Here is a 13,154-nt window from a genome sequence, read left to right on the forward strand (position 1 = left end):
AACGGGCTTTCTAAAAGATATCTTACCGACAGAAGGTGCTTGATCAAGACTCGGTGTGATACCTTTTTCAGTTTTAGAAATCGCTATAATTTGCTGCTCGAGCATAAATTCAATTTCTGACAAGTCACAGCGCTTGTGCGGCTGCACATCCAGCCCAGCTCTTAACAGCCTTTGGATAAGTGTAGGAAATTGTTCAACATTGATGACAGGATTCTTTTTATTTGATTTTTCAGATTCTCCCATTTTTTTGACTTATCAATTCAAGCACACCTTTGAAATCTCTGTTTTCCCATGGCCGTTTTCCTGTAAAGACTTCTTCTACCACCATGCACAAAGAAAAAATATCCGACTCTTCTGTAGGCACTTGTCTTTTCATTACCTCCGGTGACATCCATCTCCAATAAATATTCTTAAACACGTCCCAAGGGCGCTTAACATAAACACAATTTTTCAACTCACCTCGCGCGCGAATGGCAAACTCGGAATTGTCCCGTTTTTCCTGAGTAGGGCTTACAATATGAATGGAATTAGATGATACTGCTAAATGTAAAAAGCCCATATTGTGAGCTAATTTAAGAGCAGCGGCAGTTTGCCAAAGAAAAGTCAACTTTTTTTTAAGGCTAAATTCTTGTACAGGCAATTCGTGCATATATCTGTGGAATGAGCCGACTTGGACTCTCATAAACCTCAGATATTTGGTTGTGCTCCTGGGTCAGTATGACTCGGGGGAAAGGCAGAGTTCCTGGTGCAATCAACAGCCGCAAGTTTTCAAGTTCGATCATTAATAAATTCTGAGAAGCGCTAGTCGGCAAACCAAGCTTTAAGTTGGCATTGATGAACCTCCTTATGGTAACAGTAATTCCTTTCCAACTTCGGGGGTAATACTCCGTAACTGTTCCACATCTAGAAGATAAAAAAGATTATAAACTCTTTGGTTTGGTAGAAAACAAAGGCCTAAGAACAGTTCATGACCTTTGAAAAGAATTAACTCGATTCTTGACTGTATTAAATAAAAAAAACAAGTTTTTTAAACTGAAAGTAAGGAGCGACATTAAAACTTAAAACGAACAGAAATTATTCCGTATATGAAAGGGGCTGTCCCCTCCTCAACGCCTCGCTCTTTACGCTAAAGTTTTTTATTGTTTTAAAAAATAAAGTTGTGAGACAGAGTCAAACTTTAGCGTAAAGAGCGAGGCGTTGAGGAGGGGACAGCCCCTTTCATATACGGCATAATTTCTGTTCGTTTTAAGTTTTAATGTCGCTCCTTACTTTCAGTTTAAAAAACTTGTTTTTTTTATTTAATTTCTGATCGTTTTTTAGTTAATGCAGCTTTTATTTGCATAAAAATTTTACTTTTCTTTTGCTAAATGGATGTCTTTACAAATTAACTTACGTAACTAACTTCTATATTCGTATATTTTTCTTCTGGCAAAAAATACAAAGTTGCAGATTTTTGCAGATATGAACTTGAAACCTATGTAGTAGGGTTTTCTGATACGCTGAATATGACGGTGTAATTTTCATTAAAATTCTTTCACTTGTAGGGGATGTTTTCCCCCTCTTTAAAAAATCGCGTAAATTTTTTCAGGCTCTTAGCCTTTGATGAGTAATACTAAACTTAATAAAATTTATATATTTAGGATCAGTATTATAAACACATTCTTTTGATACATTTATTGACATCAAAATTTCGTTTTTAAAAGTTTCGATTATTATTGAGCCGTATCGCTTGTTTTTTTATTGTTTTTTTTTATTACGTATATGTTATTACGTATATGAGGGGGTTCTCCCCTTAGTCAATACCACGCTCTTTAAGTTAAAAGTTAAAAAAATTTTTGATTCAAAAACCCCAGAATCACAAAGGCCGTTTAATTAGAATAGATAGCTCTTTTGAAAGCACTAAAAAAAACTGTAGCGTAAAGAGCGAGGTATTGACTTGGGGGAGAACCCCCTCATAAACATAATAATCTCTGTTCGTTTTAAGTTCTAATATTCCTTCTTAGATTTCAGTTGAAAAAACTTGTTTTTTTATTTAACTTCTGATCGTTTCTTAAATAATGCTTGGAAATCCGGCGCCCCCTCCATAGAAATGTCCCTTACCCCCAAGAAACATCCTCCACGGAAATATTCTCCAGATTAACCCCCTCCTCTTGCCCCCCCCCCTCCAGAAAAAATCCTTCCTGAAAATGGTTGTATACTTCCCAATAACCAATAAATAATGCTGGCAAGTCCGGCGCCCCCTTCATGGCAATTTCCCTTCCCCCATGAAAACTTCCTTCATGGAAAGATCCTTCCATATAGCCCCCGACCCTCTCCTTCCCCCACCTACCAGAAAAATCTCCTCTGAAAAAGTCTGTATACTTCCCAATAACCAATACTATATGTTAACATTGAGTAAAGTTCATAACTTTCAGCCCTCCTCCTGGGGACTTTGGGGGATCAAGTCATCCTAAAAGACATTTTTATCATATTTTCGACCATGCTGAACAAAATGGCTATCTCAAGATTTTGTTCAAGTGACTTTGGGAAAAAGAGCGAGAGAGGAGGCCTAGTTGCCGTCCATTTTTTTAGTCACTTAAATAGGGCACTAGGAATTTTAGTTTCCGTTCCATTGAGCCCTCCCATTGTATTCTAGGACCGCTGGGTCGATACAATCACCCCTGGAAAAAAAAACAAACAAATAAAAATGCATCCTTGATCTTTCTTCTGGCAAAAAATGCAAAATTCAACATTTCTGTAGACAAAGCTTGAAACCTCTACAGTAGGGTTCTCTTATACGCTGAATCTGATGGTGTGATTTTTATTTAGGTTATATAGCTTTTAGGGGGTCTTTCACCTTTTTTTCGAAAATCAGCCAAATTTTCTCAGGCGCGTAACTTTTTATGAGTAGCATTAAACCTTATGAAAGTTACGTAGTTGAAATTAGCATTGAAATCTGATTCTTTTGCTGTATCTATTGGTATCAAAATCTCCTTTTCTAGAGTTTCGGTTACTATTGAGCCGGGCGGCTCCTTACTTACAGTTCGTTACCACGAACTGTTTGAAAGATGAATGAATTGCGGCGAACCTAAACCGTGGAGAAGGGTGCCAAAGAGCACCAGAGAATCTTAGGGTTACGAAGGAAGGGAGATGGGCCAAATCCTACCTCCGTCGAAAGTGTCTGGTTTTTAATTTTACTGTTAGTCCTTCAATCAAATTAAACCATTTAACGTCTAATCACAATAACATATATTTTATTTGGGCACTTACGCGTTACAGCGACCACACCAAAGAAGTGAGGTTAGGTTAACCCTAATAAGCTATACCAAAACATGAAGAAAATATACTAGTTTAGTAACAAAATTATGGCAAATGCAACAGAGAATTATGGAAAGCAGGCCAGGCCGCGCAGAACGCATTATATTAAATACCTAAACTGACCGACTCTATATATTGAATATTTGATTAAAATATACCTGCATAGTTACGGTTTATCTCGCTCAGGCTAAGCTGATTATCTCGGAGTGGATACAGAAAACCAGTTTCATTACAGATCAAGAACAGAGTATGATCGCTATGACAGGTAAGTGCCTTTATTTGATTTATTTTTCTTTTCGTTTCTTTTTCCCTCCCACTTCTGCGAACAAGATGGGTCAAAGAGATTGTCAGAGGAACAAGGGCTTAGAATTCATCCTATAACAACAATAGTGCGCTATTCTCTTTGTCCGTAAACGCTAGTTTAGCTCCCTCCCCACCCCAATAGAATTCAACTTCGCTGCCGTCTTGGGTTGAGCGTGTTGTTGTTCTGTATAATACTTGGAAAAACCTTTGGTACTATAATATTAGCTGTAAAAGGCGCTAGAAAGCCACTCGAGAAAAGCAAGGATCAATTAGGCATTACCCGGTGTTTTCCTCTCTGAGGCTGTATAAACAAAGGGTTTCTCACTCCAGGAACTATATTTAAACTTTAGTTTGTTGGGGTTTAGGGGGAAAAGGTACCTAGGTTAGGTTACGTATTTAATATATGCTATGCTTCACCCCCACCTCCCTAATGTGTAAATATATAGCCAAAATTTGTTTCTTAACTATTATATTTTTATCCTATTTTGTTTTATATCGTAAGCATTAGCTAAACTTCACTTTTCGCGTGTTTTACAGCTAATAGAACAGTACCAAACCGTTTTCTAATCTATACTTCAGACTATCTTTATTCTAATAGAATATAGTAAATAGTGAAAACCTCTTTTTAGTTCTTTCTATATGCCCTTTTATATTGGCAGATGTAATGGTGTACGTAAATTCCAAAGATAGACGATAAACGTTGGTACATGGTCTTTATTAAATAACGCGAGAATACACACAGAGAAAATAAGGTAGCACAAGAACAACTAACTACGGCGAAGGCGAAAGATGGACTGCCTTTATAAATGAACCAAGAATATAACTTTCCTGGATCGTATTTTCCAGGCCTGGGAACGCTCCCTTTCCCACGACTTGCTTTAGTCCCAAGCGCCCCCCCCCCCCCCTGAACCGCTATCGTTGACACATAAATGCCCGAATAACTAAGAAATGAGATACCCGGAAAAGCTTCTCGAATTGATGTTAAATACTTTACAATAGTAAACAAACAACTACTACTTGATTTTTAAAACGAACTGGTTATTGAAAAGAAGGGCTTTAGGGCAAATCACACATTCTTAGTCCTTGACTATTCCCTACCCTAGTTAGACAGGCTAACACGGTCCCATCTCACTTCTTATCGCTTACAAATAAATTTAAATGTTTAATAAGATCTGATGGAATTTAATAAGATGGAACTGGCTAAGACATTTTCTGCCCTGAGCCTGAAGAAATTCCGGTATCCGCAACACTGTATACGGTCCAACGATAGGCAAACAGGTCGCGAAAGTGGTGGACCTCTAGCTACCCTAAAAGAAGTTTTTGACTTCTTCATTGCAAACAGCAAAGCCAATTACTCACCAGGCTAGTACTCGATGATTGATAAAATGCTAGTTGTATTTAGAGGACGACGCAAATTCACGATGTATTATCTATGCCAAAGAAGTATGGATTCAAGAATTAATGCCTAGCGGACTCAAAACACATCATATATTTAACGCCTTTGTCTACACTGGCAAGAAGACACCTATGGTTGAAATACAGAATGCTTTAATTCCAACGCGAATTGTTATGACCCTTGTCGATCACTTGAAGGGCTCAAGCCACAGCATCACAACCGACAGCTGGTTCACGTTCATTGAGCTCATTGAAATGCCCAGGGCCTTGGCAATGACCTACGTAGACGCGTTTAAAAAAGAACAAAAATGAAATTCAACCCCCCTTTCCTCGCTAGACGTACAAGAGAACTCACTCGTCCATCTTCAGATTTAGAGACCATCTGAACCTAGTGTCGTATGTCCCGAAGAAAAAATCAACAGTCATTCTTGCTACGTCCGAGCAGCGACTGACCATGAGAGTAGTAAACCAGAGATCATCATGACATACAGAAGTAAAGTAGACTCTCTAGACCAAAAGCCCTCCTCTTACACGACTAGCCACCAAACGACAAGATGGTCCATGGCGGTGTGGTTTGTGATCATTGACATAGATGGGGTCAATGTCAACATCATTTCGAGCTACTCAACACCCTAAGAAAAAGACTTGACCCAAAGAAAAGTGCTGATAGAGCTAGGATGATCCACCATCAAGCCGCAACTTAGGTGAGCAACCCACCAAAAGATCCAACGAGCACTGTGCGAGATTTGATCAACAACCTTTGCTTTGGGGATTTTCGGCTCAAAATGTCCCCCAGACGCATTCTTTAGATTCCAACAACCGAAAAAGGTCGTTGCATTATTTGACCTCACTGCAAGGACAGATAATTCAAGTGCAGCCGTCCTGCAGTTCGTGCCAAAAAAAATGTGGGTATGGAACAGGCCAAGTTCCTGTGCCCAAAATGCGAATAGTGGAATAATTTTTCTGTTTTAATGTTCCTAAATGATGTATCTGAATGTGTTGTAACCAAAATAGCGATAAGTTTATAACAGTGTTTTTCTTGAGTTTTAAAAAAACTGGTGTCCAGCCAGGCCTGGGTTTACCAATAGGCCCGGGCCTAGGGGCGCAATAAATTACCGCTGAGTGATTATTTTTCTTAATGAAAACTGGACTGGTATGATTTATCGTCAAAGTGTCAAGCTCACTCCGCCGTTGCGCTGTCTATTCACAGAAAAGTGATTTTAAACAACACAGGAGTTCCGTGGCCACTTATAAACTGAGAGATGTTTCCCAAGAATGGCAGCTGAGAGTTCGGTATCACCTCTTTCTTTCATTATTTTTGGCTCATCAGCTGTGATCTGTTCAGTGCTTTCACTTTCTCCGAATTTTTAGGGATTTCCGTAATAAATTTCGCAAAAACGGAGCGGCAAAAACGCTGTTACTCCGGCCCTGTATCCAGCAGATCCACCCTGCAGTTAGTGCAACCTTTATTCACCCTGTCAGTTAAGGGTTAATTATCATTTACGAAGAAATTTCAGCCTAAGGTACTTGTTAATTATTCAGAACACACTCAAGAAGTGAACTTAGGTTAATCCTAACGAAATATGCCAAAATATGATGAAAATACAATACTTTATTAACAAAATTATGAGAACTACAGCAGAAAATCATGGAAAGCAGGCCACCCAGAACGTATTATATTAAATACATAACCCCTAACCCTCTCTATATATTAAATATTCAATTAAAATATACCTAATTTTTCGTAGTTTTTCTAACTTAAAATAAGCAAATCATAACCGATTACAGAGGGGCAAACCGGTTTTTGTTAATCTTACAGAGCAAATTCTTGAGTGTGTTCTGAATAATTAACAAGTACCCAGCCTAATCCTATTACGGATTAACTACAATAAATATCCAAGTTTATTTGGAATTTTCTGCATTTTTAGTGAAGTCGCCAGACGCTACAACTGTTTGTGGTGTTAGGAGATACTTTAATCCTTATCTTTTCACGTGAAATCACCGAAGACCCGATTCTTATTTTAAGTTTCCCATTCTCTTTGGCACTTCCAAAATCAATAGGCGAAATGGCTTAGGAATCATAAATTCATCCTAAGTAAAGCCATCTCAAGCAAGGCCGTATCCAGGGAATAGCTTACCATGTTTGACCCCCCCCCCCCAAAAAAAAATGCTCGACTCATAAGAACGTGACAAAGTTGCACATTAACAAAAAAATTTATGCATTTTTCTGCAAACCCCCCTCCTAAAAAATAACCCCTCTCCCCGAACAAGATCCTTTGATACGCCCTTGCTTTCAAGTACTTGAAGCAGCATAGCCTACTGTGCCATTAACACCTATAGAATCATTCCCCAACGATCGAATGGCTGTATTCTGTTGAAATACATATTATTATTTAGGCTGATCGCTATAATTCTTGCACCATGATTCTTTTAGGGGGGGGGGGCGCAAAATAGGTTAATCCGATAAACTTGCGTTAGGAGCAAGTTTAATTAACGCAAACTTGCGTTAATTAAGTAAATTGCACTACTTTAGACTACATTAGAGGGGTGCCACCCTTCCCCACTCTGGATCCACCACTGGCACCAGGTCTAGGTAGTTAAACCTAATTCGAAGTTCTTTCTTTAAATTTTGCAGTAACGGAAAAAATCAATACATGCTTCTGCTGAACACAAAATTTGCATATTCAACGGACAAATCTTAAAAGTGGTAGTTGCCAAGCGGCTTTTCTGGTAATCCACAAAATATCAGATCATTTTCAAATGGCGAAGTAAAAAAGAAAACAAGATTGCTATTTGTTACATGAGACTCCAGACGAAGAATCGGATAATGATTACAGACTTTTTAAAGAATTAGATTTAGGTATCTTACCGGGTATTACCACTTAATGACAAGAAAATTGGCTATTTAAGAAAATACAATAAACAGTACCCATAAATTGGTGTTAAATGCACTGATAAAATACCCACATAAGGAAGGGAGAGGGGGGATATACAGTGACGGTTCTGCCTCTCTTGCGCCCAGGGCGAAATCTTTGTTATCGCCTTCTGCCAGCCAAAAGTTTTCAGGTCAAATTTTTACAAAACGTTCATTTGTTAATAAAATTTCATTATTTACACATTTTGAATACAAAATATCACAAAACATTAAAATTAATTAAATTCGGTCTACTTACTTTTATTTTTAAGGAATGGTGATGAAGATTTGGGAGAAAATTAAAAGTTTTGATTGAATTTGCTTATACTTACTGTCAACTGCACCCTCTACTTTATTTTAATAGAACAAAATGTCAAAAATTAAAAATGATTATAGCCGTTAGATTATTTATTTGAAATTTTGCGCCCCTAAAATTTTGTCGGTCCGGTGCACAGTATATATAATTAGCAGTATGGTCTTTCCCTATCTCACCCATTATAAAAACCTGGACCGAGGTGCGAGTGCTCCAGATAACGTATAAACATAAGCGACATTAGATCTTTTCACGGGTAGACAAGTCAGATCTCTCTTGAACGCGAAACTTGCCTTCGCGTTCATGAATAAGTTCATGAATATGTGGATTCATGAATACATCCGCATGAATAAGTGGATTCCGCTAATGCATGAATAAGTGGGAGGAGCTTTTTGTTCGCACCGAGAATGAAGAACCAGAAATAATCTGCGGTAAACTTACTGCCTAATTATATAAACTGTGGCCCGGTGGTTATAATCTACTTCTCTCTTAACTTCGGCATCATCATTTCTTACTATAGATTCTTGTTATAGCAACATTTTTATATATTGTTTAATAGTTGTTCAATACAAATATTATCATTACGAGTAAAAAAGAATACCTCTTCAGAACGTATAATTAAACTGAACAAACTTTAAGATGCATAAAATTAGTCTATAACTTTAGAAACTAATAACTTCGAAAACTTCGAAAAAATAACTGGGTATACCAGTGTAAACCTCTCTTTAGCCACTCTGTAAATCTCTTTTTAGCTCTTTCTATATTGGCAGATGTAAATGGTTTACGTAAATTCCAAAGATAGACGATAAATGTTGGTACATGGTCTTTATGAAATAACGTGAGAATACACATAGAGAAAATAAGGTAGCACAAGAACAACTAGCTGCGACGGAAGCGAGCGATGGACTCCCTTTAGAAATGAGCCAAGAATTTAACTTGCCTGGAACGGAAGTTCCAGCTATTAGTTGTTCAACCATGCATGGAAACGGACCCTTTCCCACGACTAGTCTTAGTCCCAAAAGCCCCCCTGGACTGTTCTCGTTGACATATACATGGCCAAATCTCTAAGAAACGAGACACCAGAAAAAACCTTCTCGAATTTATGTTCCAAATACTTTACAGTTTCTCCCCCCTGTTTTAAGTTAAATTTCCCAAATTTGGCTTATCACCTGCTCGCTAAACCCTCAAATTTTAATTGAATTCAAAACATTCAATACCCTTCCCAAATTATTCACTTCTCACCTACTAACATTTTTCCGCAAAAACTAGTAAAGAATTACATAATATAAACACTACACAATACTTGCATAAGTTAAAACTTACATAGTATAAACGAACCGCACTAATAACAATAGTCGGAAACTGGATATTTTAACACTTTATTTTTCTCTATATACTTTAAAATAGACTTGTTCCCCATACCCCTGAATTTGATGAGGACAAGAAAAGTTGGGATTATGTATAAACTTCGGATTAGGGCAAAAGGAATGATCGAGAAAGGCTAATTTATCCTGAAAATATTGGCGACAAATAAATGAAATTGCATAAACTTATAAATAATGGAATAGATATGTGAACCATTGCAGTTTGATTAGCCTACCATGCTGCAATTACGTCAAGATATTATTATCAATAAAATCCTCGGGGTTTTATTGCAGCGGAACGGCTCGGTTTTGACCTATTTGGTTTTGCTATACTAAATTGTGGTTCGACAAATGGCAGTACTACTGTTGATATCTCTACATAACTATTAGCGCTACGCATTAAAACCATCCCGTGAGGCATCAACCTCATCCCACAAGACCTCAAAACGAGCCCCCTTTCCACTTTTTTTCTCATCCCACGGGACCTCAAAACCCGCTCTCTTTTCCTGGGTATCCAAACCGCCCTGCGAGGAATCAGTACCATCTCGCAGTGCAACAAAAAAAAACCATCCCCTGAGGCAGCAGAACCAACCCACGGGACCGCGAAACCAGCTCCCATTTCCTGGTTAGCCACACCCCCCTGCGAGGAATCAGTACCATCTCGAAGTTCCTTCTCATTATCATTGAGTCCAAATTTCACCCTCGTCAGCGCAGAAAAAAAATTCATCCGAAAAAGAAGACGCGTCTCCCTTCCCCACTATCTGTTCTATCTGCTCATATTGCTTTGCAACCTTGTACGCATCACCTAAACAAAAAAAAAATTCTGCACTATTCTCTAACAAATACCGTTTGTAGGACGGTCTGATCCCCTCCTTGAATAAATTAAGAGCAAATCTTCCAAGGACTACAACATCATCCCTGGCTTCTAAGGACACCTTACATGACCTTCCTAATTTTTGCATCCTTCTATAGAACAGATATGCCCTTTCATCCTTAAATTTTAGCCACGCCTACCACCTCTGCAATCAGTTGGCATACTGTTTAGCCTGGGGCATATGCTACAAGTAATCCACATTATAAAATTGAAAAATTTATAATCGAGGGGAGTCAAATAAAGGAAATTGAAATTTGCCAATTATCCTCCACTGTTTTACAAAATCAAAAGCAACCTTTTTGTTATATCCAGTTTTCGCCGGGTCCAATATAGGAATAATAACTAACATATTGAGATTAAAATTTGAAAAAGCAATTATTCAAAAAATTTAAATGTTTGTTTTAAACATAGCTGTTTAATTACGGACGCCAGATTTCGGGCACGAAACTCCACATGTAACAAGAAGGGTCTAATAAAATTTATTGGGTAGTTTATCCGTGTTAAATCACTTACGAAAGATAGTATGTCTCAAATCCAATTGCAGTTGGTCTCAATTAAAATACTAGCATCAAATGGAGTCACAATTGAGAATTAATTTTCGATTATCGAATTCAAAAATGTTAAACATTGGTTGGAAACTGTCAAATATAGATCACACGTCGACTGTATAAAATCAGGTAAAAAAAAACCACCAAACGTAGAATGGCTAAGTGAAGGTAGCAATCAACCTGAGACTCTCAGTTGTAGAAATTTGAACTAGTAGGTAGACGCTATCGCGAGGAAATCCATATTAGGCATTGTGTAACAGCCTATTTCAAAATGTTCATTTAAAAGAAAGTGTTTTTCAAGAAGGCGCTTTGAATAGAAGAAAGTTCAATAGCTCGTAACGTTTCGATGGCTTATTAATCAGTCTTTTGCAGTATTTGCAGCTGCACAGCAATTTGGTAGCGGGCGAAATAACTCTTCAACATGTTGCCAGTATTTAGCGTAAGATGTCGTAAGTACTTATAACGGTCACTCAAATGTCACTTGGAGGTTTTCTCCTAGTGATATATGCTCCACTAGTTTTAACCGCTTGCCACCACTCTGTAAACCTCTCTTTAGCCACTCTGTAAATCTCTTTTTAGTTCTTTCTATATTGGCAGATGTAATGGTTTACGTAAATTCCAAAGATAGACGATAAATGTTGGTACATGGTCTTTAAAGATGGACTGCCTTTAGAAATTAGCCAAGAATATAACTTTCCTGGAACGGAAGTTCCAGCTATTGGTTGTTCAACCATGCCTGGGAACGGACCCTTTCCCACGACTAGTCTTAGTCCCAAAAGCCCCCCCTGGACTGTTCTCGTTGACATATACCTGGCCAAATCTCTAAGAAACGAGACACCAGAAAAAGCCTTCTCGAATTTATGTTCCAAATACTTTACACCAGACTCCCAGAAAAACTCAAATAATAGACCAATGGCCTAGTTTTTACTTAATTATCCGTCTTTCCCTGCTTAGACAAATTCGGATACTCCCTACAACCAATGCTAAAATGGTAAAGGGTCTGGAAGTACGAGTAATTAAATCGAGTTATTAATCCATAGAAATAGATACAGGATGTCATTGTGACAAATTCGACTTTAAGACAAAAACGGAAGTCTTATTAAATTTTCCCACAGTAAAAAAAAGAAGATAGTTTCTTAATGACACAAACCTTAACATCTTCCAGTTATACTATCGACACTGATAGTGGCTGTAATTGGGGAGGGGTGTGTCTTCCTTTAGATTTTGAAATACAACTTTTTGGGGATAAATGTCATCAAAAATGTCTTTTTGAATATTTTAATTGAAGAAATGACACATTTGCACCTCCCTAGATTTGAAAAGTACATTTTGCCAACCTCCCTAAATTTTCATGAATTGATTTCATTGGATACTGATTAAACAACGAACAGTTAATTTTTAATCAATAGTTAAATTTAACTCTTTTAAGTATAAACTTCTTAGTTTCAAGTTGGTTTTATTGGTTTTACAGCGTTTATCCTTATCTATTTCACTGATGATAGTCAAGGTTGCCAACTGGATAATTTTATGTCAAAAGGACATATTCCCGGACAAAAGGACAATGTCCTCCGAGAATGAAGTAAAGCGAATTTAAACAAAATATGTGTATTTTTTGCACAATTTAGAAATTTTGTGTGCACGTATAAGCGGTGCCAACCCATTCTTTTTTTCCATTCTTATCAGGATTATCATGCTGCACTAAGAGACCAAGATTTGCCTGTGAAGGGAATTATAGACATAAAAACGATGTTCAGTGTAACCCCCCGCCGGAAATGTACCCCCTCCCCCCATACCCTGATTTACATAAGAAAAACTTTTGCATAGTTTTTACAGAATTCTTTTTTTAAACAAGTATAGCAAGGGGAAGGTAATTATCAAACTCTAAGAGTCTATTTTCTCTTCCAATTAGCATCCCTGGCAATTTTTAATTAATTTAAGGTTTCTACCGCAAAGAATTGTTCAGATTTTCTGGATATTCTTCGTCAAACAATGCCCAACGGATAAGCTCATAATTATAATTTTAACTGTTTTGAATACTTTCAAATTTTAAATCTGGGGAATATGTCACTATATAATGTTGCACAATCTGTGTTTAAAACTTTGACTTATCCTGTATCTTTAGCTAGACAGCGCTATTGCGCTGCCT

At 37.5% G+C, this 13,154-nt stretch overlaps 1 protein-coding gene across 1 annotated transcript in view; it reads right to left on the bottom strand.

The window, feature by feature from the left end:
• Nucleotides 1-620: 620 nt before the first annotated feature.
• Nucleotides 621-13,154, bottom strand: part of LOC148951614 (uncharacterized) — a 35,121-nt gene continuing 22,587 nt past the window's right edge. Inside the window, exon 4 of the mRNA XM_089091165.1 lies at nt 621-903. Coding sequence (XP_088947291.1) covers nt 621-903 — 283 coding nt within the window. The remainder of the gene's footprint in view (nt 904-13,154) is intronic.

The sequence above is a fragment of the Artemia sp. Qi Xiang Cuo genome, chromosome 6 (genome assembly GCF_049724085.1).
Source record: "Artemia sp. Qi Xiang Cuo chromosome 6, ASM4972408v1, whole genome shotgun sequence".
NCBI classification, from domain to species: Eukaryota; Metazoa; Arthropoda; class Branchiopoda; order Anostraca; family Artemiidae; genus Artemia; species Artemia sp. Qi Xiang Cuo.